Raw genomic sequence first — 25,894 nt, 5'->3', positions numbered from 1 at the left:
TACGGCGGCGGCCCTAGTAGCGGCAGACGGCGTCACCGACACAGCATGGGGAGTGTAGACCAGGCGGGGGGGAGCAGCATAAGCGGCCGTGGTAGTAGTGGAGACCACCCCAGACCTCGCTAGACGCTGCAGCAGCCCGTGGATGCTAGGCACGCCCTGCCGCCGCGGTGGCGTCCATACCTGTCCAAGGTCGTCTCCCACGGATGTAGCACCTGCGGTAGCATAGATAGATTAGTAAGAGGGGTTCCCTCACGCACGGGGGGGTGGAGGAACATGCCCCCACCCCCGAACGCAAAGGGAAGGACCCCAAATACAAAATACGGAGGAAGCTGAGCCGGGGCGGGGGGCAGGAAGGAAGACGAAGAATCGGATACCAAGGGAGTCGCGGGAGAGCTTTCCGACGACTTCCTGGCAGACCTTCGCTTCCCCTACCCCCGCACAGCAGTGAAAAGTAATATGAAAATGAAACAGAATACTGCCCTTGCGATTCACTTCATAGAACTTAAAGGGGAAAAGATCAATTCCCGGGTAAGAGCGGAAACTTGATCCAAATAATATGATGCTATCATAAAATATATATGAAAATGAAACAGAATACTGCACTTGCAATTTCACTTTCACAGAAAATAATCGTAAGGATCAATTCCCGGGTAAGAGCGAAAATTGATCCAAATTAAATTTTATGCAAATAAATAAATGAAAATGAAAAGAATACTGCAATTGCGAATCCACTTCATTGCATTTTATCATACCAAATAAAAGGCTCGTGCCGAGCGCAATCACGCTCTCGGTAACGAACGCACAGGGCAAAAATATAATGAAAAAAGTACTTACATTTTTCAATTACACACTTTCGCCCAAAATACATGACTCGGCGCGAGCGCGCCCGGCCCCCTCGGCACCGAGACATAATTCAAGTGTTCAATTCATGAAAAGAGAGGAAATCGCCGCATCTACGGCGATAGCTCCATGTTGGTTCATAATTAAGTAATGAAAATGAAAACAGTGTACTTACAGTTTCATTTTCAAGTCAAACAACCATTAGTAGAAAACACAATATAAAACAAAAAGCATACGACGATGAAGCGGGCAGAGAGCGATGACGAACACGTCCTTCACACCCGCGGCCGAAAGCAAAAGTGGCCGCGCGACTGTCGGACAAGCAGTTAACTACCGTTCTCCCCTTGTTCGAAGCTTACGACCGTTCCAGCTGCCGCTAGCTACTTCCTATTGTTAAAGGACCGATGGTTTGTATTACGTATCGGAACAATTGTATTTTTCTCAATCAAAACATATGCCCCTCAATGCTAACTTTCCTCTTTTAACGACTTTCTGGTCACTGCAAATTCGGCCCCATAATTTGTTATGGTCGAAAACAGAGGGCAGGGACCGAAAACGATTGCGTCACTCGGGCGACCCCCCCCGAAAACGTTGCTCACACTACGGCGATAATCCGGCAGTAAAACTTCTTCATATATCCAAAAAGTAAAAATAATAAAAAATATATATGCGCATTACGATTATACCAATTACATGAAAAGCTGATAATCTGCATGAATAACTGGTAAAGTGTTCTGCAAGAAAGTTGAGTAAAGCAGTTATTTACAATAGGTACGAAAGTCAGATGTCGTGACGTCATAAAACAGGACTTGAAAGAACGTTCTAATTACAAAAAACAATTACTTAAATTTGAGTCAGAATCGAGTTACTTTTTCAATAACGAATATTTTCAAATTAATCATCATAAATATGTAAAATATTGATGTTTTACTATTTATTTAAAAAATTATCGAAGTGCACTCTTCGTCTTCTACAAAACAGTTGTTTACTCGGCGAGGAAAAGTTTTCCGATTGTTGTGATGAAAGTGCCACAGCGTCTGTGGGTACAAGTGGTGTGCGGATTTATCACAGGAAATGGTTAGTTTATTGACACAAGCGACTCCGTAAACATCAAGATGGCATCAATCTTCTAAATACTTTAAGTTGTAAGTAAAAATGTTTAACGCGTTGGTTTTTGGCAAGATTTGCACTACGTTTGACACCGTTTCAGTACCCTCTGTTTAAATCTTAAAATTTGGCCTTAATTTCTAACTTTGGAGAAAACCCACCTTACTTCGAAAGGAGAGTAGAGGTCTTTAGCTCCGTTTCTCACCAACAAGAAGTCGCGACTGATGCACATCTCCGATGTCAGACGCATTATACTGTACTTTATTTGGGATTGTACACGCTGATCATACATGGTCCACTCTGGACCCTACGGTTTTTTTACCCTATCCGCTACATTGTTCAAATGAGTGCGGGAAGGCTGGGAAAAATGATTTTCGTCACTGATTAGAACCTGTACTTCAACACGGTAGCCGCCATATTGAATTTCAAAACAGCCTTGAAAACCATATTTTACGAAGTGTCACATGCTTATTTTAGTTCGTATGGGCTTTCATATATCACATTATGTTGACGAAACTTCAATCTTTTGAATGGTATGCTTGGAGTTGTAATTGTATTCTTGTCTTTCACCATTTAAATATCGAGTGAATAAGAGCTGTCCACCGTGATAAGGGTTTTGGTAGTCGCTGGGGGTTGATTACAGTTTAGTTGTCCGGGCCGCGTAACACCATTTTGCCCGGTCTTTTTAATAACCCTCCGCCAAGGTAAGTAGTTGCTCGCAGACCTCCCCCAGTCGACCCGAACCGAACCCTTCGATATTTAAACCATTGCCCAACTAATCTTTAGGAGCTCCACTTTATTTTACGTTATTCGATAGGGTAGATTACCACGGCAGGCAACCAGGCCACCTACAATCAATGTTTGCCACCCTCCGAAAAAGTACATTATAACGCGTCCTGACACCCGAGATGGGCATCAGTCGCGACTTGTTGTTGGTGAGAAACGGAGCTAAAGACACCTACTCTCCTTTCGAAGTAAGTATTTTCTCCAAAGTTAGAAATTAAGGCCAAATTTTAAGATTTAAACAGAGGGTACTGAAAATGGCGCCCACGGCAGTGGAAATCTCACCAAAACGCTTTAGAAATTTTTACTTACAACTAAAAATGTTTCGAAGATTGACGCCATCTCGATGTTTACGGAGTCGCTTGTGTCAACAAACTTTCCATTTCTGTGATAAATCCGCACACCACTTGTACCCACAGATGCTGGAGCACTTTTATCACAACAATCGAAACACGATTTCTCACCAACAACAAGCCAGGAGTAAACAGCTGTTTTGGTAGAAGATGACGAGAAGCGTGCTCTTAGCTAATTTTTAAATAAGTAGTAAAACATCAATATTTTACATATTTATGATGATTAATTTGAAAATATTCGTTATTGAAAAAGTAACTCGACTCTGACTCAAATTTAAGTAATTATTTTTCTGAATTAGAACGTTCTTTTAAGTTCTGTATTATGACGTCAAGACATCTTGACTTTCGTACTATTGTAAATAATTGCTATACTCAACTGTCATTGCAGAACAGTTTACCAGTTATTCATGCAGATTGTTATCAGCTATACATGTGATTGTATAATCGTAATGCGCATATTATCTTTTTATTATTGACTTTTTGGATTATATGATGTTTTACTGCTGGATTATCGCCGTAGTGTGACGCAATCGTTTCGGTCCATGGGCCTCTGTCTGTTTTCGCACCATAAGAAATTATGGGGCCGAATTTGCAATGACCAGAAAGTCGTTAAAAGAGGAAAGTTAGCATTGAGGGGCATATGTTTTGACTGAGAAAAATACAAATTTATTCAATAGCTAGCTTCTAAAAAATACTTGGTTATAAAAACTTGATTGACAACTAAGCAGCATGTCTACTATGGGTTTCAGAGACAGTGCAAGCACGTTTTTGGGCAATACCTATTTCTGTAACGAACACTCGTAACAGAACGAGATTTTGCTATAGTGCATTACACCCATGCCGTAATTTATAAGGGTATCGTGAATCACTAATCGTAAAGAATAACGACACTTGTCCTTGTACCAAGAGACAAAAACTCCATTATGCAGAAATGGATACGAACACGTGTATAAAGCTCCACCTACCCTCTCCCACCCCCCCCCTCCACCGCCATCCCTTTTCTTCTTCGTTTCCTCCGCCTTCCTTTCTCTCTCTCTCTCTCTCTGTTGCCATTCGGTATGTGTTTGACCCTCCAAACTGGGTATAAGACTACACACAAAAACGTTGAAATTGGTGAAATTAGGCTATGTATTGGAAGTATATATACATAAATATTAAAGCAATTTTATCATTATTGCATTACTATGACAACTAGAATTCATGGAAACAGTTTATAATAATGGAACGGTGTATGCGTGAAGCCTCCACTAATGTGGCAACGATGATTTTGCCATTCTTAGCATGCAAACATTAAAGGTTACATTTATTTCTGGCATACGATTATTAAAGAAATTCAAAATACGTACTAATAAAAGAGTGAAATCAATGAAAAGTGCTAGCAAAAACAAAAACGAACTGGATATTGGTACGGCAGCCGTACCCCGATCTCGGTAGATATTGGTACGGCAGTGAATCGCGCATGCGCGAACCCTGGTTTACCGCCTCACGCCACATATCCAAAGACTATATACTACTGAAGTATATACACAGTCTTTGGGCATATCAGTGACAGCAAGAAAAATGGTGACGGAACAGCATGAACCGCGGAATAATACATTAGTTTTCGCCGAAAAACAGATGTTTTCATGCTTTAACGAGCTGAAGAAAGCCATAGACTCAAACTTTCAAAAATTGGGTAATTCATGGTATATACGTAGGTCACGAACGATCGAATCGGCCCTGAAAAGAATTCCGAAGAGGAGATTAAAAGAAGATTATATATAAATATATTCACTACCATCGTACCTTTGTTGACTTTCTCGGCCCTTTATTCTGCCCGACATCGGCAGTTGCAAGGGCCGTTATACACTTTACAATATTCTTTTGATTCACTTCATTGGGTATATTGCAGCTGTCGGAGAAGACGATAGAATTTACCAGGTAGTGAAATGGCAAAGTTAAACCAAATTTCAGCAATATTCCATTAAAATCGGGATAGTGTTGTTTTTGTAGTACAAAAAAGCGGGACAAAATTCACAAAAGCTAAAAAAAAAAAAAAAGGGGGGGGGGGGGGAGGGGGGGGGGGGGGGAGGGACATTTTGCTAACTGAAAAAAGGGGGACAGATGTTCAAAAAGCGTGACTGTCCCACCTAAAAGCCGAACTCTGGTTTACATAATACAGTATGATCAGCAAACTGGTAAACGGATACAGCTAACTGCCGTATCTACAGCAAGTCAAGAGCGCAAATACGGCACCAATGACAGAATCTGCCGTACCCTCACCGCACTATATTATTTGTACGGCAGGAGGTCTGAAATTGACGCATGCGCAATTCACTGCCGTACCAATATCTACCACGATCGGGATACGGCTGCCGTACCTATATCCTGTGCCAAACAAAAAAAAAAAGCAAAAAAAAAAAAAAACGTCTAGTCGTTCCTCTGCACTTTTCCGTATTCGTTCCGCTATGGTTTTCGGCAGCCAGATGTACGAAAACGTTAGAAACATTTGATTTTATCTACTTTAGAAATATCTGTAATTTTTCGTGTAATTTGGTTGCAAAAAAGGGATAATATACATGAATTAAATCAAAATTTTTAAATAACAAAGTAAATTTAAACTAAATAACGAGTAAAGTAAACAGTTTAGGGAATAAAACTTTGCAGTTCGTCGTCTGTCGTCGTCTGCTGTTCGTAATTGTGTTTATGGCGCGCGCGCTTAGAAACCAGGAACAGCAACGGGCTTTAAAGTGCAATGTGGAGTGAACTGAGACCAAAATGTGTATAATAACAATCAAATAAGCACTGTGGAGTTTCAGTTGTGATGCAGCAAGGATAAAAAACCGCCGATTACAAGGTAAGAATGAATTCAGTTCCAACCATAACCCGGGAATAACAAGTTTCATACTTTCACTAATATAGGCAACAAAATGTTGTTTCATTGTGCTGATTACAACTGCAATCTTGAGTAAGATCAATAAACGTTTACATACATACGCTAACATTGTTCAAATGAGTGCTGGGAAGGCTGGGGAAAGATGGTGGCCGTCACTGATGAGAACCGTCCATGCAAAACGTAGCCGCCATATTGGATTCAAAACTGCCTTGAAAAACATATTTTACGAAGAGCTCACATGCTTATTTTAGTTCGTTATGGGGCTTTCATATATCACAATATGTTGACGAAACTTCAGTCTTTTAATGGTATGCTTAGAGTTGCAATTGTATTCATGTTTCACCAATTAAATATCGAGTGAATAAGACCCGTCTACCGTGATGAGGGTTGGCCTGTCGTGATATTCTACCCTATTTTTAAATTATTCGATATTTTTACCCTTGCCCAACACATCTGTAGGAGCTTCACTTTCGTTTTACATTATTCAATATTTTTACCCTTGCTCAACTAATGTGTAGGAGCCCTTCGATATTTAAACCATTGCCCAACTATCTTTAGGAGCTCCACGTTATTTACGTTAGTCGATATTTTTATATTATTCGATATTTACCCTTGCCCAACAAATATGTAGGAGCTTCACTTTCGTTTTACATTAAGTTTGGTTAGGTTGGTTCCTTTGGTTAGGTCGCAATCACTGTTAATATACTATCCTGGGGGGTCTCCCCCCACCCATAAACCCCGGTTTCCCAATAGGTCCCCCCTTACCGTTTTCATTAACTTAGAACCAAAACTCGTGTGCTCTCCCCCCACCCAAAAACCCCGCTTCCCAAAAGGGTCCCCCATTACCGTTTTTATAGGTTTTAGGGTTTTTCTGACAATACGCATGTTTTCAAAACCTTGCGACAAAACAAACCATCCGCCATCTTGTTTGTATTGCTCCGCCGATTTCCTAGCAGACGAAATCCGTGGGCAACTAAACTGTAAGCGCTCTGTCGCTGGTGTTTCCCCTTGAGGGATGGTAGTCAGTGATTTTTTACCTTAATAAGCAACCAAAATACTAAGGAAAAAGTCAATTTCCAAGGAAATGTCTGACGCGGACCAATTACGTACTTAGATCTACCGTTTCATCCGAAGTAAGGTGCACAGAGGGTGGCATTCCTCCTCCCCCCCAACAAGGGATCCTTAGGGGTTCTCAATTTTCAGCAAATGGGTGAAAGAACTAGAAATACCTTGGACTAAGCCTTTTGCACTTCGTAAATACAAAAAAAAAAAAAAAAGTCTATCGGAGACGGAGGACAGACGTATCACTAAGTCAGACCTGACTTCCACCTAGCCCAGGTTAAGGTGACTAGTCTACCCTACGATTCACGTGACGTCGGCGTTCATTTCCTCAATCTACAGAATATTCAATTATAAATAAGCACAGAGGATTTTATTCATGTCCAGACAGGAAAGCATTAAAGAGTGTAAATGCCGACCATGTGAAATAACTACATGCCGAAGGGGTCTTAAGAGGGGGGTACAGGTAGGTATCAATCGGCCATCTTGACGCCGTCGGAAGCATTCAGTCAAAACACACCGACGCTTTTGGAATAATACGCCATAACCCATCATTATTAGTACGTCGCAAGATTAATTACATAACTCTTCACTTACCCGAAAGAAACCAGCGTCGGCCATTTCGGAGAAACTTGTGTAACTTTCACGAAAGCAAAGATAATGTTGGTCTTGTACGCCTCGACACTGAGATTACGGTTCTTCTTCTTCTTCTTCTGTTCGGGTTCGACTGGGGCAGTTGGTTCTGTTTACTTATAAAAAAAAGCACAATAAAACCACTTTTTTAAATATACTGAATTTAACACTACAAAAATTAATTTTTAATCATTATTTAAATTAATTAATCATAAAATAGTGAGAAGAATGCGCAAACATCGTCATACTTCCGTGTTTCCAGGTTGTAGACAGATACCTGAAAGAGAAAACAGTGCCATGTACGCTGGGGCAGACGAACCAAGAAGCCACGGTTGCGTTTACCTGTAAGACATACAAAATAAACATTAATTTTTTTTAATTTACATTTTTATTCTCACTATAAAATTAATTTTTACTATTTATTATTAAATATTAATAATAAATACTACACATAAATTATAAATATTGTTCTTTTCCCATCTTTACTGCGCCTGGACAAAATCTTAAAGTAGAAAATAGTGCCAGGTCCGTTTTATTCCCCAAAACAATCGGTCCACTACCGGTGGAGGTCATATTAATTCTGTTTTTATCTTTAATGTTTCTCTTCTGCGAAACTATTTCACGTACTTCTTGGCGGAACATTCCATGACTATTTCTCTTCGACTTACTTGCCATGGGTATCTTTCAAGAAAACACAAATAAACAATTACCTATTGTTTGTAAACAGAATATACCATTATCCAAAAAGAGTCCCATTGCAAAGCAAGGAACAGACCGAAAATCTTAATAAACACGGAACCATCGAAACCATTTCTTTGACAAGCTCATTATGCTGTGTGCTGGACAAAATGGCAATAGCTGGCATTAATTTCACTTAAGTAAATCTCGAATTAGTTGTATGTCCACAATCACTGCACGATCCAGTTTTCTTGTATATACAGGCTACAGTCAGCATACGACTGTAGCTCTTTTTAACACTGAATACTTCATTATAATGTATTTTTACGCAAATTTACAGACTTGTTCAGAGCATATCTTATCGAACATCACTGTAGTGTTGACTACCGGTGTTCAACTTCAAATACGCCCAAAATATGTAAGAAAACTTAGTCACCCAAAAAAAAAAAAAAAAAAAAAAAAAAAAAAAAACTACACCCTGGTGTTTGATTTGGAAAATTAATTGGCAACTTTAGTCTGGCACACGAGACTATGATAACTGAATTTTAACTTATTTCACGTTTAATCTTGCGTAAATAATTTTGAGGGGGTTGTGTTGAAATTTTTAAGAGTGCTTAAAAAATAAAAACCATAGGAGAAAGAAACCCCTACATTATTAAACCACAATTCTGCAAGTGACTCGGCACTCTGGTGACTATGCTAACTTTGCCCAAGACTAATGACGTCATCTTTTAACATTTCAAATAACATTTTTACGACCAGTTTCTCGAATTACCTCTGTAAATTTCGCAACGTATCGCACCGTACAGCATTATACAGACCCTTTCCTATATCGTCCAGTAAAATTAAGTCTCCGTATGGATTTAATTAGTATTTCCCCATAGAAATACATAGAATTAACCTTTAATTTCTCTTAGCGACAGCTGGATAACTGCTTTAGGTAACTGACGATATTATTTGGAAAATTCTACGTGTCAAGGTATATAGTATACTCACAGGACACACCTTGAACCAAGAGAACTCTTTCGTACTGATAGCGCACTCACCTGTATGCTAAGTCTAGAGCAGGAGTGTCCAAGTTGTTTAGTCTGGAGGCCACTCTTGAAAAAACAAAAAGTCATGCGGGCCACCTGTGTGTATGTATGTGTGTGTGTGTTTATGTATATAAGTGTATATATATATATATATATATATATATATATATATATATATATATATATGTATATATATATATATATATATATATATATATATATGTATGTATATATATATATATATATATATATATATATATATATATATATATATATATTACTTAGAAATTAAGAATTTGAAAATGACAAGGACTTATTTCATAGAATTCAAAGAAATATATTTTAAAGAGGCAAACAAGAGTTTATTTAGTTCAAACAAAGGTAAATTAGTGGGAATGCTGATAATAGTTTGACTTCTATTATTTTTAAAAATTCAGGGTGAAATTCGGTGAGCGCACAACTTAATTCGGACTCAAGATTTACGTCACTAATTGAGGATCGTAATGTTGACTTTAATAACTTCATGAATGAAAGTGTGCTCTCACAGAGCCAAGTTGAACCAAACATTGATAATAATTTTGACACAATCAGAAATGTGTGGGTAATCATGTGAGCAGGATATTTGTGTCCAAAAATCGAATATCACATCTTGGGGGGTGGGCATAATTAGTTTTCATTTCAATTAATTCTTCTTGAAACAAAGGTACATCGATTTTGCATACAGCTGACAATTTACACACGTCTCCATGACTGTAACCACATGGTGAATGTCAAAATCTAAAGCAAAATTCATACTGATCAAAGTCAGCAAACTTATTATTAAAACTGAATTCTAACTTCTTCTAAATAACCATGCAATTTGGCAAAATCAATCGCTTCATCAGGCGCAAGACTCTTTATGTTGGAAAGTGATTAAATCCCTCTCTTGTATTTTCTCAATCCACATATCCAGTTTTGACCTAAATATTTAAAAGATTCAGGGTGAAAATCGGTGAGCGCACAACTTAATTCGTATTTCTCTGAACAAATCTGCCATCATTTTTGCCTTACCTTGCAACTTGAGATCCAATGAGTTCATGTGGCTTGTTAAATCTGTAAGAAAATATAATCTTGTGAGCCGCTGGGGGTCATCCAAGTTTGGATTCTCCGACCCCTTCAGTTCAAGAAGGGTCTTTATATCAGGTAACAAACAGTAAACCTCTTAAGCTATCTTACAGCATTCAAGTAAACTAAATCTCCATTTTCTGTTTCAATTTGTTCTATATATCCTATAAATTACCGATGATTTAATGCACGAGTACGGAGAAAATTCACAATTTTGATAACCTCTTGCATTACTTGATGTAAGTCACCTGAATTACACACTTCACAACAAACTTTCTTGGTGAATGATACAATGAAAGGTAGGTACACCAATGTCCTCATTTGCCTTGACCAAAGCACAAAACCCTTCTTTTTTTTTTTTTCCTTTCATTGAGGGTACCCCATCTGTGGCAATTGAACTCAATTTTCCCATGTTCAATTCAAACTTTGTACATTCTTTTTTAACAGCCTCAAGAATATCACAGCCACAAGTGCGGTCTTTCAGTGGAGTTAAAGCTAATAGTTCTTCCCTGACAACAATTTATCAGTTATGTATCTTATCCAGATGCAAAGTTGTGCTATGTCTCTCATGTCTGTTGATTCATCGAGTGCTAGACTAAATGCCAAGCAAGAGTTCAAGTCTGTTTTGTTTGATGTTTTCAGACAAATTTACAAATCAAAAGCAAGCAATTCAGCCACGCTAATGAGGACTTCTTTAAGCATTTCTGCATCACTAAAACATTTCTTTCGTCTTGCAATGATCCATGCACATTTAAGAGTGGCAATTTGAACCATTTCATTTCCACTCAAAAACTCTGAGATCATCTCTTTGTATATTTATATCAACTTATAACTTTTCCAATTCATGTTTTCTCTTCTCAGAATTAAGGGGATATTTATCTTTATGTGCACTGCGAATGTCTTTTGATATTATATCTCTTCCCTACAGTAAGATGTGCACTGCGAATGTCTTTTGATATTATATCTCTTCCCTACAGTAAGAAATTTGTTGCACAGTAAACAAAAGGGTTTACCTTCCTTATCAACTACTAAAAACTCTTGTTCCCCTTCAGGATTTATTTTCTGTTTCACTCCTTTCTCGACTTTTTTTTTTTCTGGTGGGGCATTGCTACTGCTTGGACCTGCCTCCGAATCATTTGATGAATCTTTGGGCTTTCTAATTATCCATCTATCCATATTCTTTCCTTAAGAAAAAAAAAAAAAAAGGAAATATTCGCATATCAATGCAACAAACCAGTGTCATCTCTAATAAATTTCTAAATTTAAAAGGATAGTTTTTTTTAAAAATTATGCTATTATGCTGAATCTCTCTCTCTCTCTCTAATAAAATTCTACTTTTAAAAGGATAATGTTTGTTTTTAAAAATTATGCTAAGAGTGCCTATTAATGTCTGCGATAGCAACAACCCTTAACATTATTGCCATTCGATTTGTCAAATGGCAAATAAGAAGCACAAAATGCTGTGAGATGATATATCAGATATACATTTGACAAAGGAAAATCCTATTTTCTACATACACCATGAAGGAACTTTAGACTTTTTTTTTTACATTTATCTGATGTAGTTACAGGGATTAATGATAAAAAATGTGTAATGGCCATCAGTAATAAGCAACATACAGCTTTCTATTGATTCACTCATTGCTTCATCATATCTTCACAATTATCCATCAAGTAAAAATTAAATAAAGTAGATGCCCAGTCTCCTATTTTGGTAAATTTAGTGAACCTGGGTAAGTTGAAGGTTATCTATATTAGAACTTATTCTAATCCCTTTCTAGCCGAAGCTGCAAACCAAATTTGATCTATTTCAATTCGTTACGAGGTTCTGTATGACAGAAACTTAAGTGATACCACGGAAAGAGCTGATTATGATCGCAGCTAAGAATAACAAAAATAAAACTAAAAGCTGGCCAATTATAAAATCTTAAAAATCAATGGTAGAACTTACTTAAAATCAAAATCCATAAGTGATGAAAAACTGCTGTATATATAATGATCACTGAATACGTAGGTCAATGTGTAGGCACAGTCAGAATGATTCTGAAGGGATAGGGATTAAGGAAGCAGTCTGAAGAAAAAAAAATCTCTATGATACATGAAGAGGAAAGGTATCAGTCCTTGTACGGGTCAAGCAATACACTTAAATCTACATTACAAATCTACCGGGCGGCTAGAATAACCCTCCTCCTCCTCACGTATAGTATATTGTGGCATTGTAGTTTTCGTTTTTTATTTTATCAGAGATACTCTTTACATTCGCATTAGCCTTCACATTCCCAGAAACTTCAGTGACACATTGGTGTGAAGACCTGCAGATCCTTTGTACAGAAGACCATTCTAATTCCGATGGGGAAAAAACGTAAAGGAAACTATGAACTTGGCACTATTTCTAATGAGATAGGGATAACTACAGAATAAGAATGTTAAAACAAGGTTAAAACAGAGCCCAGTTACTAGTACTACAGCGTTCTATATAATGAGCTTCGTTATTTTAAATAAATCATAGTTTGAAAATATGATTTAACACACAACAGACGCCACTGAATCTTTTCTTTGTAGTAGTTTTATTCTGCAAAGAATTTTTCTCTTATTCAGGATAAGCGATAAATATATATCCACGATAAAAATACAAAATTAATTAATTTTCCTCTCGCGGGCCACTTTTAGCCAACGGGTATGGGGTTAGACAGCCCTGGTCTAGAGAAACCGTTTAATAGTAAACAAGTAACTAATAGCAGATTTTGCTACCGTACTTCGTTTAGTCATTCATGAGTGTGCATCGCACAAAATTTCACACCGAAGAACCAAGTTTGAATTACACGCTTACACATTACCGTAAGCAGTTGTCTTAACAGTGAAATTTAGATTCCAGTATACAGATTTTCACTTATAAAGTACTCGCAAGTATTTCCTAACCACTTTCTGAAAGTAATCAGACACCATATTTTCAGTCTTCAGCAACTCTGAAACTTGCACCAACAAGCATAGAGGATATATCAAGTAAAGTGTGAAAAGAAAAGCAAGCACTTAACCAACCGATTGGTCTAGCCGAGAGACAATAGAATTCAAGTAAACGTCAAACCAATGTTAGTCACCATTACTTCTGTCCAAATACTTTTAGCCAGGGATGACAATTCTAAATAACAGGGTCAAAGTAACCATTTAAACAAAAGAACATTTTAAAATTTTATTCACATTATTTCGAACTTATTTTCAAACTTATTATAATACATGATACAATGGTTTCACAGAATTCTGAAGCATTGGCTAAAAGAAAAAAACAGATGGTTTCAGTACTAAATCATATCTATCAGGATACAATGTGTTTAATCTATATCTTTATTCAAATAAAGTGAACTAATTCAAATCCAACAGGTTACAATTAGTGTTAATTCAAATCTATCTGTATTCAAATAAAGATTACAGCTACTGAAATTCAGTTACAGTATGGCAGCTACAACAGCACCCACAGTTGCACCCGAAACTCCAAGTACTGCATTTACAGCTGCTGGAACGCCTGCCATGCCGGCAGCCTGTAGCACAGCAACCTATAATACAAAGGTTATTCAAAGATTAATCATACAGGAAGTTTTAGTGAAAAAAAAAAATTAAAAACCAGACCTAAGTCTAGAAGCACTCTAGCACAGAGTGCAGTGATAGACTACACTTTTTTTCAATCTGTCCACCCGCCTGAGGTGTTTGCATATGGTAACACTGCGTCCCGGGCTTTAGATAGTTACATTCAGCGTACATTCAACAATAACAAACAATATCCTATTTCGAATATTATCGGTGTAATTCGCAGGGAGTAAATTAGTAAAACACATTTCAGTCGCAAATGTACACCCAGATAACCTTTTATTTACCTAAAATTTACACATAGCGTAACTATCTAAAGCCCCGGACGCAGTATTACCATACGCAAACACCACAGGCGGTTGGACAGATGGAGAGAGAGAGAGAGAGAGAGAGAGAGAGAGAGAGAGGGAGAGAGAGAGAGAGAAAAAAAAAACATTATATAGTGTTAAGAGTGTACGGATCGGAACTGTCTCTAACCAAGAAAAGGGAAAGTAATGCTTGAAACAACAGAGAAGGCCGAGGTGTATCTTTGAAATATTGCTGCCTGAGAAATTGGAAAATTACGAAATAAGACGGCAGGCAGTCTTAGTCAAGACTACAGTGGGAATAAGTCACGATCGAGATAATATGGGCGTGTTGAGGATGGGTGACGAGGAGGGAGTGAAGAGTGCTTCGGAGGAAAGTTTTATAGGAGGTAGCTAGAGAGGGAGATAGAATTACATGGCGAAATAAAGATACGGTAGTAGTAGTAGTTTGGTTTAAGATTATGCCTTTGAAAGGAGGAAGTGGAGAAGGCGCACCAGGCAATTGCACCCCTTAACGAAGGGATAACTATGGGAAAACAAACTACAAGCCCTAGAAATATACGTATTACATTGTAGTAAAGGCTCAACTACCTTCTTTACCCATCATGTTATGCAAAGGCGCTTTTTTACAAAAGAAGGGTACGAAGTGCAACAACATAGGCCTAAGTTTTCAAGGAACCCATAGGCCTAAGAGTATTTAAGGAACCCCATTCCTGAGAGTTACTTGCTCTGCAGTTAAAAGTAAATAATTTTTTTTAGATTATATAATAATAAAGGAGACTTAACGCCATCTTGCAGAGCATAAATTGTAGGAAAGAACTTTAGTACACTCACTGTCGACCCTGCCGCCACAGCTCCACCATTGGCAACGGCTGCTGCAGACATCATAGAGGCCGCATAAGATCCAACTGCTATTCCTGCTCCAGTGAAACCGATGCCTGAAAATCGTACGGTAAAAAAAAAAAAAACTAAATTCAAGAAAGTGGAACCGCCATCTTGTAATAAGACTGCAACAGATTTCAACATTGACTAAAAATTTACTTCATTAATAATACTTCACTAATAAATATACTTCATTAATAATACTCACTAATAAATAAAATATATATATATAAAATATATATATATATATCTATATTATATTATAATCTAATATGATATATATATATATATATGTAATATATATATATTATATATACCTATATAATATTAATATTTGTAATTTAATAAACCTGCAACAGATTTAACATTGACCTAAAAATTTACTTTCATTAAATAATACTTCACTAATAAAAATATATATATATATATATATATATATATATATTATATATGTATATATATATATATTTATATATATATATAATAATAATATATATATTATAGGTAAGGGGTATAGGTATATATAGTATATGTATTAATATATATATATATAATATATATATATTAATATTTGTTTAATAAGACTGCAACAGATTTCAACATTGACTAAAAAAATTTACTTCTTATAATAACTCACTAATATATATATATATATATATATATATATATATATATATATATATATATTCCATTCATACCGGCAAGTACAACGGGTGCTCCAACGACGGCTGCCGTGCCACCAAGCACTGCTGCTACTGTTGTCCCGAACACCATTGTTTCTTAGTTCTGTAATGATTAAATTAGTTAAAACAAAATAACCCAAACCAAAAGTACTCCTAACATAAAAGTCTTTACATGAAATTACTTTGTATTGGTATGAAATTGGAAATTATTTGCATTTACATAACCTAAACAGAATAAACACAGGTAATTTGTCTCTGTTTTTGTGTGAAGTCTACAGACTTAGTGTAACTTCTTTTTTCGGTACGGAGGAACTTTATATAATCGAGCCCAGAGTTTTAGACGAGAGCACTCATTTGACTTAACTGAAAAGGAAATAGTCAGGCCATGATGTCAACAAGCGGTTCTTTCTGATGCCGATTAAAAATAAAATAGATTTGCCAATGAGATTACTGCTGCTGATAGGACATACTACTCTCAGACCTTTGGGTTCTCTTCTCTCGAACCCACAAGTTTTTTTAGTTACTCTTGCATTCATATGATTCAGAGAAAACACATCACTGAAGCACATCTTGCAACAGTCAGACAATTTCTTGGCGCCATATTGATATCAGCTGATCTGTTTTGTTTACTTTTTCCTACGGCTCCTCGAAACCACGAGGTCCTAGTGTGACTATACTGCACTTTTGCTTGCGATCATCGGCTGGATGCTGGCCAAAACCCCAAGCAAGAAATTCTTTTCGAGGCACAGTACAATCTATTTTCGACATAATCAAACCAAAACATGTGATATGGATCGTATTTTGAAAATGGGCTAGCTATTTGAAGCCACAGCCTAATTGGCAAAATTATGCAGTGATGTCTAATTTTGATAATTAAGGAATTTATCCGTAAATGAAAGAAATTTAAAGGGAAACTTAACTAAAACTAGCAGGCTCGTACAGAGAGGCTAGTAGAAAGTCATTACTAAAGGTCCTCCCACTCGATACTGTAGTGACGTGAATGAAGACTGATGTTGGCGGTAGTAGTAGTTTGGTGGTGGTAGTATATGGAATTCTATTATTGTTTCACACTTTCAAACTCCTAAGTAGAGCACTATTAGGGGATGTGCATTAAATGAGAATATTAACTTTGTAATACAGTTCCATGGCAATCCAAGTTTCTTAGTATTTTAAATATGCTCCAAGTCTTATAAAATTATGTCTGTGAAAACCACTATTACCCTGCAGTTTCAAGGATATGCGAAGCACCTACTGTTCTGATACCCGCGAAATTTGCCAACCGATCTTAGGGTCTATGTAGATCAAGACCAGTATTTAGCCAATGAATAAAAATTAATTATTTAACAACTTTTTCCTACGCACACTGCCACAAAGTGTTAATAATGATAACCATAATGTTATGATTCATTACTGTTACAATCATTATTACTGTTAATATAATCATAGCTATTATTAATACTTAGACATCAGGGAAGAGGGTGATATAACATACATACACATATGCCTGTGTGTGGGCAAATTGTTAAAAATAGTCGTTCCAGCAAATCAGCGAGATTGATTGTTACACGCAAATTCGGCCATTGTATATTCTTTGTCTGAAAGGTTAGAAATACCTTTATATATTAACACAATGTGTTAATATATACATTCGTCATTCTAGGTAGTATAATCTCTATAAGCGCATACTATTCTTTCTTAGATGCTTACGGACAAAAAGAAAAAAAAAACGCAACACGAAAAGCAGTCATAAAGACAAGAGGACAATTTGCTAGGATTGCCATAGGTGAAGCAGCAGTCGCGTATATCCTGGCTTTGACCAATGACGATCGCCTGCCCTCGCCCTGTTGTTGGCGGAGTTTACCATTGATAGGTTACCAGGTTTGTACATTAGGGCAAACTATCGTACCATCCCAGCTCTAGATGATAGTACTTTCATTTCAATGATTGTAATTCACCAGTTCCAAAAGTCTTTTACAGCAGATTATAATCAAAGGGTAAACAGAAATAGTAAACAGAAATAGTGTATAACTGCAATGTATTTCTATTGTCGACAAAACTAAATACCCATTCTTGGTCATTACCGTGGTATCACCGCCAATGGAAACAGTGCATAACTGTAATGTATTCCTATTGTCGACAAAACTAAATACCATTCTTGGTCACTACCATGGTATCACCACCAATGGAAAAAGTAATTTTATATTCCATCTCAACAGTGATTTGCCTAGCCTTTCCTTCAATACTCATTCTTTAAGAGGGTTAAATACTCGATTCGCACTACTGTGAACCCTTGCCATTACGTCTGATGTCAGTTTACGTTACAGCTAGCCTCTCTCGGTGCTTAGCCTACTAACTTTGATTTAAGTCATAGTTTACGTTACAGCAAGCCTCTCTCTCTGGGTGCCTACTAAATTTAGCAATTTCCCTTAAATTCATTAACTTACTCTGAAATACACAGTAGCGTTTTCTTACCTTCAGTAGAAGTTTATCTCACGTCAAAATCACAGCACAATACAAGCAAGGCTTAGAATCAACACAGATCAACGGCATAGTTACTTATCAAAAAGATAGTTACTTTTTCAGGACTTTGATAATGAAATACCCATATAATGCCACAAAAACGGATTTTTATGAAGCTTAAGACTACAACCTAACTCTTCACTTCGACGACACGAACGTAAACGATAAGCAAATATTCCACGTATAAAATAAACCCACGTAAGCCCTAAACCTACCCACACGAAACTCCCTCCACCAATCGTTCTATAACAACAAAAATATCAACGTTCTTACTTACAAGGTAAACAGGGGGAAGGGTGGACGTCTGACTGATATGAGAGACTCGTCTCGACTACCGTAATCAGTCTGATCTGATGTCCACCAATATATATATCTGTAGACGTGGCTGTAACTACAGGTTCTCGTCAGGTCTAGCCTCCATCCGGTTACCGCCCCTTTTTCACCTGAAGTATCGTACCACGACAACCGTGAATTAGGATCGTTATTTTCAAAGTGGTTATTCACACTTTACAATTCTCATTGGAAGTTATCAGTTATGTTCCTTTTGATAAATCGACTTTAACAATATGCCTTTCTTTCACTGCATCACTTTGGCTTCTCTGAATAGGTTGAAAAATGGACGATCTGCTTGCGCCATGCAACTAGATGTTGCGCGCGGACACATTACGTTTCTACACAGAAGAATTGCGTCATTATTTATTTGTTAATTTAACAAGTGCAGGGTTAATGTGTTAGCTCATATCTCTCTTCCAATTCCTATATCTCCTTTAGGTAACGATCAGAGAACATTATATACTTTCTATGTTTAAGAAATATGATATTACGTATATACGTTCCATTGGCATCTTGGTACGTAAGGGAGACAGAAAACGGCATCACATGTATATAATTATTATCGTACATCAGGGGCTGCGAGTCCTGGTGCAATAAAGACTCGCGGACAACTTCACGATATAACCAATAATCAGTTATCGATTTAAAAATGAGTTATCGATTAAAAATGCAATGATAACAGCCGCGTTAGTCATATGTCATCAAACAATAGTTTCATCAGATTTACAATTCTAGGTAATTTCAGGGTTCTAAACACGTTTAGACTACGGTCAATATGGCTTTAAGTCAAGCTATTCCAGATTCAGTCCTGAATGTAACTTAAACTTTGAAACATACGTGATTTTCAGAACGAATTTCACGTTATACCGAAATCTATGGCAGATGAAAAAAAAAAGACAAAGATCCTTCGCCCCTCAGATTGTAATATAATATATTTTCCCTCATAAATCATCTTAGAGTTTATTAAAGCCATATTTGTTTCACGTATATATCATTGTTCTCCGTCTGCAGACATTTTAAATGAAATTGAATCATTGCAAATAGCAATGGCTTATAGAAGTTTGGCATTGTTCTCACGTATAATAATTTTCATTAGATCATTTACATTCAGTTTCATGTTAATTAGCTGTAATACAGTTTAAGCCTAAATGTTACTTCATAGTCATAAGGCAAAGTATTTCCACTAAAACCACGTACATACTGATTGTATGTTTATAAAATGGCTTGAAAATTATGATAAATCATAATGAATACTTATCACCGTATTTCTCAGTATTGCTATTATTATATGGCCATCGTAAGCAATTAATACTATTATCGTCATATTTCTCATTACAGTCAGCATTGCTATCATTACCGAGATAAACAAGCTCATGCTCGTTGTCATTGTAAAACATTATCATTCATTTATTATTATCTTTACTAATTACCATCCTCGTCTAGTGAGGTCGGATTTCAGTGACATTTAATCTTAGAATGAACTTTTTTTTTTATATATATATTCCTGCAAATGGTTGATAACTTCCTGTAAAATATTTTTTTCTAAGAAGTTGCGTGCTCGTATACTTCCTTGCCCGTGGCTGTAGCAAGCACATAAACCTTTTTATTGTCTTTAAATCCTCAGCTGAAAAAAAACTAGCAGGCATACAGAGGAACAAGTTAGGGTAATTGTGACAAATAAATGAGAGAATAGAAAATGATACAGTCACTTGAATTCAGGAATCAGGAAGTAGACAGCGGGAATGAATCTCTTCCTCGCTTAAACATCCATCCGAAGGTCAGGAGATTCCACAACTGCACTAGACCGAGTAATGCCCAGAAGGTATCATATATCTTCTAGCCAAGGTCAAGATATATATATCAAGGGGCCGAGATTACTTAACTTACTTCTCTCGTATTCTTGACCCCATCGAACAGCCTTGGTAATCTCCGTTTATCTGACTCTCAGATAGGCGAATTAGCAGGTTGACTCTCCTTGATTGGCAATGCTGCTGAAAGTTTTGAGAAGAAAACAGCATTTGGCCCAGGGCTTTCTTATTGGCGAAGTGTTATACTGTCTGTGGTTTACATTGATTGAGATGGTAGAATTAACATTTTTTCTTGACTAGAAATATTGGAAGATAAATTACACCACGAAGCTGTGTGACCAATTGCGTGTGAATATTCAAGTATAAATTAAACTGACACAGAAGATACTCTGATAGCACTTGGGAATATGATGTCGATAAGATTTCTCGACCTCGAAAGAAAGCTTTAGAGTTCAGGTTTTAGCAAATGGTTCCTAATCTCAAACAGCTGCGTCTTCAAGATGAAAGTATATTCGTACTTCGGTAGTTTCTCTCTCACGTGCGACTAGAAAAGCTTTTTGCCATAGCCGAATCAGTAGTGTTTTTTGCTTTGAAAATGTCCACTCCCAACCTTGCAGTTTTGGTTTATTTTTCACAGAGGAATAAAATGTAGACTGATTAACATAATGATCTCAAAACCTGACTCGCGATACTGAAATTAATGTCAAATTTCAAGAGGTCACAACCATATCACAGAGATGGGATTCTTTTAGGCCGAACCTTGCCAAAATCAGAATGATTAGACCCCTAGTGCTAAAAGCTACTTTCAAAACAGTACTGTTGTGTGAAATGGATGGCATCTGGACCATAGTCTGGACCAGATGGAAAGTTAGTCAACGGTCGTTTAGTGGTTCGGTAGCAACTACCGTGCAGTCGTTTGGGAAATTGGGAGTTGGGGAGAACTGGGGTCCAGGATGAATTTGAAACGAGGAATATTTATTGCAGTGATCTTGACGACGCTGTTTTCGATAGCCCTTAAAATTGCGTTGTAAGTTGAGGTGCAAACAGTCATGGAAACCCGTAAAATTCAGGATTTTTCTGCTGTGGAATCTTGGGCGTGTATTTTTCTATTTTAATTCCAGTTGAGTGAAAGTTTGACATACAGATTTATATATATATTTTTTCTTTCAGGGCTACCCGTAACATCTCAGCTTCTGATTTTGAGGTAAGACACAACAATATATTCCTTCTTTCAACATCAAACTATGAAGAGTCTTGTCAGTTTGGTTGAATATTCGAAGTTGCAATTACGTTGCTTTGTTGCTTGCTAAGCGTTAGACCGATCTAGTTAAAAATTGCCTGAATTTAAGGTACATAAATGCCCACAATATATCAAGGGCAATTTCATCCTCCTAATATTTTATTTTTATTTTGATTAACTGGAACAATATGTGCTGGGGAATTATGATAAAAAAAGAACAAAACTGAAATGTACTATGATATAGGTCTAATAGCATTGGCTCATAATTTTCAACCTGGTTTGACCTTTTTTTTTTTTTTTTTTTTACCTGGCACAGGACAATCTGCCCTTAAAGAGGGCCATGACGGCAGGAGGGCAGTTGGCACTTGAGGCATGTAGAGAGCAGTTTGCCAACGAACTTTGGCAGTGCCCACTGAGGGCCTTCGTGAACATGTAAGTTTATAGGAGTTTCTGATCTTTCATTACATATATAAGTATAATCAAGAGTGTACCTATAAGTACAATATAAGTAGAGTATAAGATTTACTCTCACCCTACAGTCTTCCCCAGTCTTGTGATTTATTTTTATTTTTAGTTTCCTTTTAAACTGAAGTATTAAGTCATAAAAGTTCCGCTTTTAGATAAGTAAATGATGTTAAAAGTGACTGTTTTGTAACTACAGTAACTATAGAGTTCCTGAATGTTTTAGAGTTCAGGTAAATGCATGAGGAATCTTCACAATAAATATTTTCGAGGATATGTAATCTGAATATTAAATGGGGTGAATACTTTGAAGTTTAACAACGAAATAGTGATTTATGAAGAGGCTTTCCGTTGTCATCTGAGCGATGTGAATTGGTTAATGAATACATGTACACAAACAGGGCGAGTGGAGAACCAGCAACTAGGGAACAGGCCTTTGTGAACGCCATCACGTCAGCAGGAATCACCTATGCCATCACGAGGAGCTGCTCGCAAGGAATCCTTGAGGACTGCGCCTGTTCCTCGCGCCAGTTTGGAGCCGTCGATGCCGTGTTCACATGGGAGAGGTGTTCTGACGATGTCACGTACGCCGATTCTGTCACCGCGAAGTTCTTCAGGTCGAAAATGAAGCGAGATGAGGACGCCAGTCGCGCGCAAGTCTTCTGGCATAATCACCGGGCCGGGAGGATAGTTAGTACTACATCTTGTCTAGCTCCGTTCTGCTCATTCACTAGGCCTAGAGCCATCTTGACACAACGCCTATCGTTATGAATCGTATTGTACAGCTGTAACAGTGTGAAATGCCTCATTAGTTTTAAGACAATTGTTTATTTTCATGTTTACTTATTCCAGGCAGTGAAACGATCGATAAAACGCATCTGCAATTGCGAAGGCAGTTCGGTCTCATGCGCCAACAAGACCTGTTGGTTTAGGCTGACGAATTTTACAGTCATCGCTAACAGGCTGAAGAAACAGTACCGTCGGGCGTTTAAGATAGAAGCTCCCGTCAATACAAACGCTGCAGAAACAAAATCAAGTTCCTCTGAGAATTCTAAGGAAGTAGTAGTACCGTGGAATGGAAATATCCCACCGTTCGTAGGTCTGAGGAAGTTGGTCTATATTGATGAGTCACCGGACTACTGTGTAGCCAACGAGACAATGGGTAAGATTATTGCTTTGATTGTATATATATATATATATTATATATATCTATATATATATATATTATATATGCTTAAAAAATCACAGTAGATGCACGTGACTGTTCATAAATAAGCGAATACACGGGAAATGACAGTCAGGAATCCAAGCGCTTTCGTCTTTATTAAGACATCGTCAAGGAGCTACCTTGACGATGTCTTAATAAAGACGAAAGCGCTTGGATTCTGACTGTCATTCCTCCCGTGGTATTTGCTTATATATATATATATATATATATATATATATATATATAGATATATCTATATATATATATATATATATTATTTCAGCATAAAAATATCGATAAGCTTACGCTTCAAATGATCACATTTCAGTTGTTTTGTTTTGTTTCATACTGCATTAAGTACAAAAAACGAATCATGTTGAGGCATCAATGTTCCCTATGGTAAATTGTATTTTCATCATTATTATTATTATTTCTCGCTCCTTCATTCACTTCGAAAAAGTGAAATACAAACGGCACAAAGTCGTTTTGAACAACGAAAACAAATCATTATTTCATTTCGTTAAACATCTACTCTTCGCAGGTTGGCTGGGCGCACGGGGGCGACAATGCCTCGAGGTCGACGTCGAGACCGAATTGACCAAGTCAACGATGAAGCCCTGTCGACAATTGTGTCGACGTTGTGGATTATCTATCGAGAGAGAGGTCACTTCCCTAATGGTCGCATGCAATTGCAAATTCATCTGGTGTTGCAGGATGGTGTGTGACAGCTGCGTGAAAGAGGTGGTCAGGTACACCTGCGCTTATGGGACTAAAGATCAGATGAACTTGTGAGTGAGCGCACCTGTCGAGATTACCTGTCACACCTGTAATTAAACAAGGCAAGTTAGATATCCCTGTTGTAACGCAACTTCAACTCTTGTAAATCTATAGTAATATAGGTTTAAGTCATCTACACCAATAGTACTACAATTTAAACTCAAATAATTCTGTGGTAGATAAAGCACTATAGTAATGTCATCTGCAATAATGCAATAGCTTCTATAGCAATATAAGAAACCAGATCTAATTGTACATAAGATACTTGGAGAGAGAGAGAGAGAGAGAGAGAGAGAGAGAGAGAGAGAGAGAGAGAGAGAGAGAGAGAGAGAGAGAGAGGTGGGATGTGGGGTGGAGTGGAGGTTTAGAAGTAAAGAGAAAATGGAAGATAAAGAAAAGTCAGTCTTTTACTACTTACGATGAGTTATTCATTATTAAAACTTATAAGTGGATAACTCTTTCTAGAGACTATAATGGAGTGTAACTTGTTATATTCAATACTTTGTTTCAGTTTCAGAATCTGGCAATACATATAGGTCTGTGAAAATAACTTTTGAATATCAAAGAACAAACTCATGCATTCCTAGATTGAATATTATTCCCTTTTTACTTAATATTCATGTACTCTTTTAATGTTTCCAAATTACGTAACTATTAACAGGGCCATTGACGCAAATTACTTTAATGGAACTCATTTTAAAATCCACGAAAATTAGTCCTAGTTCAATAAGACGCGTCAAAAAGCTGATTAAACTTTCACTTAGAACTATAATGCATGCCTGTATATTAAAATCATGCATGTATGGGATGTATACATGCTTGAATGAATATTATTTACACATATACACACTCACAAACATGTGCGCGAGCAGACGTAGCCTAGATGTCATTTCCCAAGGTTCCGCGCCAAAGAACAAGCCTGATCTAACTTGCCTACTGGGTCGACCTGGTTTTTCTCATTGCGCTGATATTTTCGCTGGTATTTAAAACGGTGATGTCACACGCTCACCTTAAGAGGAATCGCCATCGTCTAGTTAATGATGTCGATATTTTCGCGTCGAATGCTACATAAAAGTTACGCAGGCTACGTATAATCGCAAAAGTGTTTCTCTTATGTCGTAACGTCGTTTTATCTTTTCTTTTGCTGTTACCTCGTTCGCTTTCTGTCGGGTTCGTTAAATGCTGGATTTGTTTTATATAGCGTGAATATACAGAGATGAAATACACCAAACAACTTAAAAGGTATTGATTTGAATAAGCTAGTCTCATCCCGCCCTGTTGTTGCCAAACTTCGTGGCCAAGTGCTTTAGAGTTCGACATTAGGCCTATGTATGCACTACCTACAAATCATTCTTATTCAATACATATGTAATTTAAAGTTAAAGGAAAGTATTATATACTTATCTATAATCCATAGCGGTAATATTTACAGACTTACCACAGCTGCACCGGATACAGCTGGACGAACAAACGAACGTACTGCAGCAGCCATGACATCATTTGCCAACTTTCTTCCGTTTATATCCGTGACGTCAGCCTTTGCAGGTTGCTTCTTGCTAAACTATTTTCACGTTCCGTGAGTGCGTATGTGCGTTGTATGTAACTGAACAATTGATACTGCAGACGTTT

At 37.1% G+C, this 25,894-nt stretch overlaps 3 protein-coding genes across 5 annotated transcripts in view; 1 reads left to right on the top strand and 2 right to left on the bottom strand.

The window, feature by feature from the left end:
* The window catches only part of LOC135209555 (serine/arginine repetitive matrix protein 1-like), a 51,568-nt gene extending 43,802 nt beyond the window's left edge, over positions 1-7,766 (bottom strand). For both annotated transcript variants that reach the window (XM_064242212.1, XM_064242213.1), the window contains exon 1: positions 7,615-7,766. In XM_064242212.1, coding sequence (XP_064098282.1) covers positions 7,615-7,638 — 24 coding nt within the window. In that variant the 5' untranslated portion in view covers positions 7,639-7,766. The remainder of the gene's footprint in view (positions 1-7,614) is intronic.
* A 5,877-nt stretch (positions 7,767-13,643) lies between these two features.
* LOC135209554 (interferon alpha-inducible protein 27-like protein 2A) lies at positions 13,644-18,869 on the bottom strand. Of its 2 annotated transcripts, none has more exons than XM_064242210.1 (4): positions 18,716-18,869; positions 15,934-16,021; positions 15,188-15,291; positions 13,644-14,017 (listed from the first exon to the last, which is right to left on the bottom strand). In XM_064242210.1, exons 2-4 carry the CDS (start codon positions 16,007-16,009, stop codon positions 13,910-13,912), a joined length of 288 nt encoding a protein of 95 aa, XP_064098280.1. In that variant the 5' UTR covers positions 16,010-16,021; positions 18,716-18,869; the 3' UTR covers positions 13,644-13,909. The 2 variants fall into 2 exon arrangements, with proteins under 2 accessions (XP_064098280.1, XP_064098281.1); XM_064242211.1 differs by having other exon boundaries at positions 18,712-18,851.
* A 2,377-nt stretch (positions 18,870-21,246) lies between these two features.
* Positions 21,247-24,280, top strand: LOC135209553 (protein Wnt-8a-like). The gene is made up of 6 exons (XM_064242209.1): positions 21,247-21,606; positions 21,750-21,783; positions 22,136-22,251; positions 22,683-22,971; positions 23,134-23,443; positions 24,030-24,280. The coding sequence occupies exons 1-6, from the start codon at positions 21,533-21,535 to the stop codon at positions 24,278-24,280; spliced, it is 1,074 nt and encodes a 357-aa protein (XP_064098279.1). The 5' UTR covers positions 21,247-21,532.
* The last annotated feature ends 1,614 nt before the right edge of the window (positions 24,281-25,894 follow it).

Source organism: Macrobrachium nipponense, chromosome 38, assembly GCF_015104395.2.
Source record: "Macrobrachium nipponense isolate FS-2020 chromosome 38, ASM1510439v2, whole genome shotgun sequence".
In the NCBI taxonomy this organism is placed as follows: Eukaryota; Metazoa; Arthropoda; class Malacostraca; order Decapoda; family Palaemonidae; genus Macrobrachium; species Macrobrachium nipponense.
This window is presented reverse-complemented; position numbering and strand designations above follow the sequence as displayed.

Excerpts from the sequence above, each read along its gene's own strand:
- LOC135209554 (XM_064242210.1), bottom strand. The coding sequence starts at position 16,009 with ATGGTGTTCGGGACAACAGTAGCAGCAGTGCTTGGTGGCACGGCAGCC. Across the intron at positions 15,292-15,933 it reads AGCACCCGTTGTACTTGCCG|GCATCGGTTTCACTGGAGCA; the intron begins GTATGAATGGAA and ends TACGATTTTCAG. Across the intron at positions 14,018-15,187 it reads CTGTGGCGGCAGGGTCGACA|GTTGCTGTGCTACAGGCTGC; the intron begins GTGAGTGTACTA and ends TTTGTATTATAG.
- LOC135209553 (XM_064242209.1), top strand. The coding sequence starts at position 21,533 with ATGAATTTGAAACGAGGAATATTTATTGCAGTGATCTTGACGACGCTG. Across the intron at positions 22,252-22,682 it reads CTGAGGGCCTTCGTGAACAT|GGCGAGTGGAGAACCAGCAA; the intron begins GTAAGTTTATAG and ends GTACACAAACAG. Across the intron at positions 22,972-23,133 it reads ATCACCGGGCCGGGAGGATA|GCAGTGAAACGATCGATAAA; the intron begins GTTAGTACTACA and ends TACTTATTCCAG.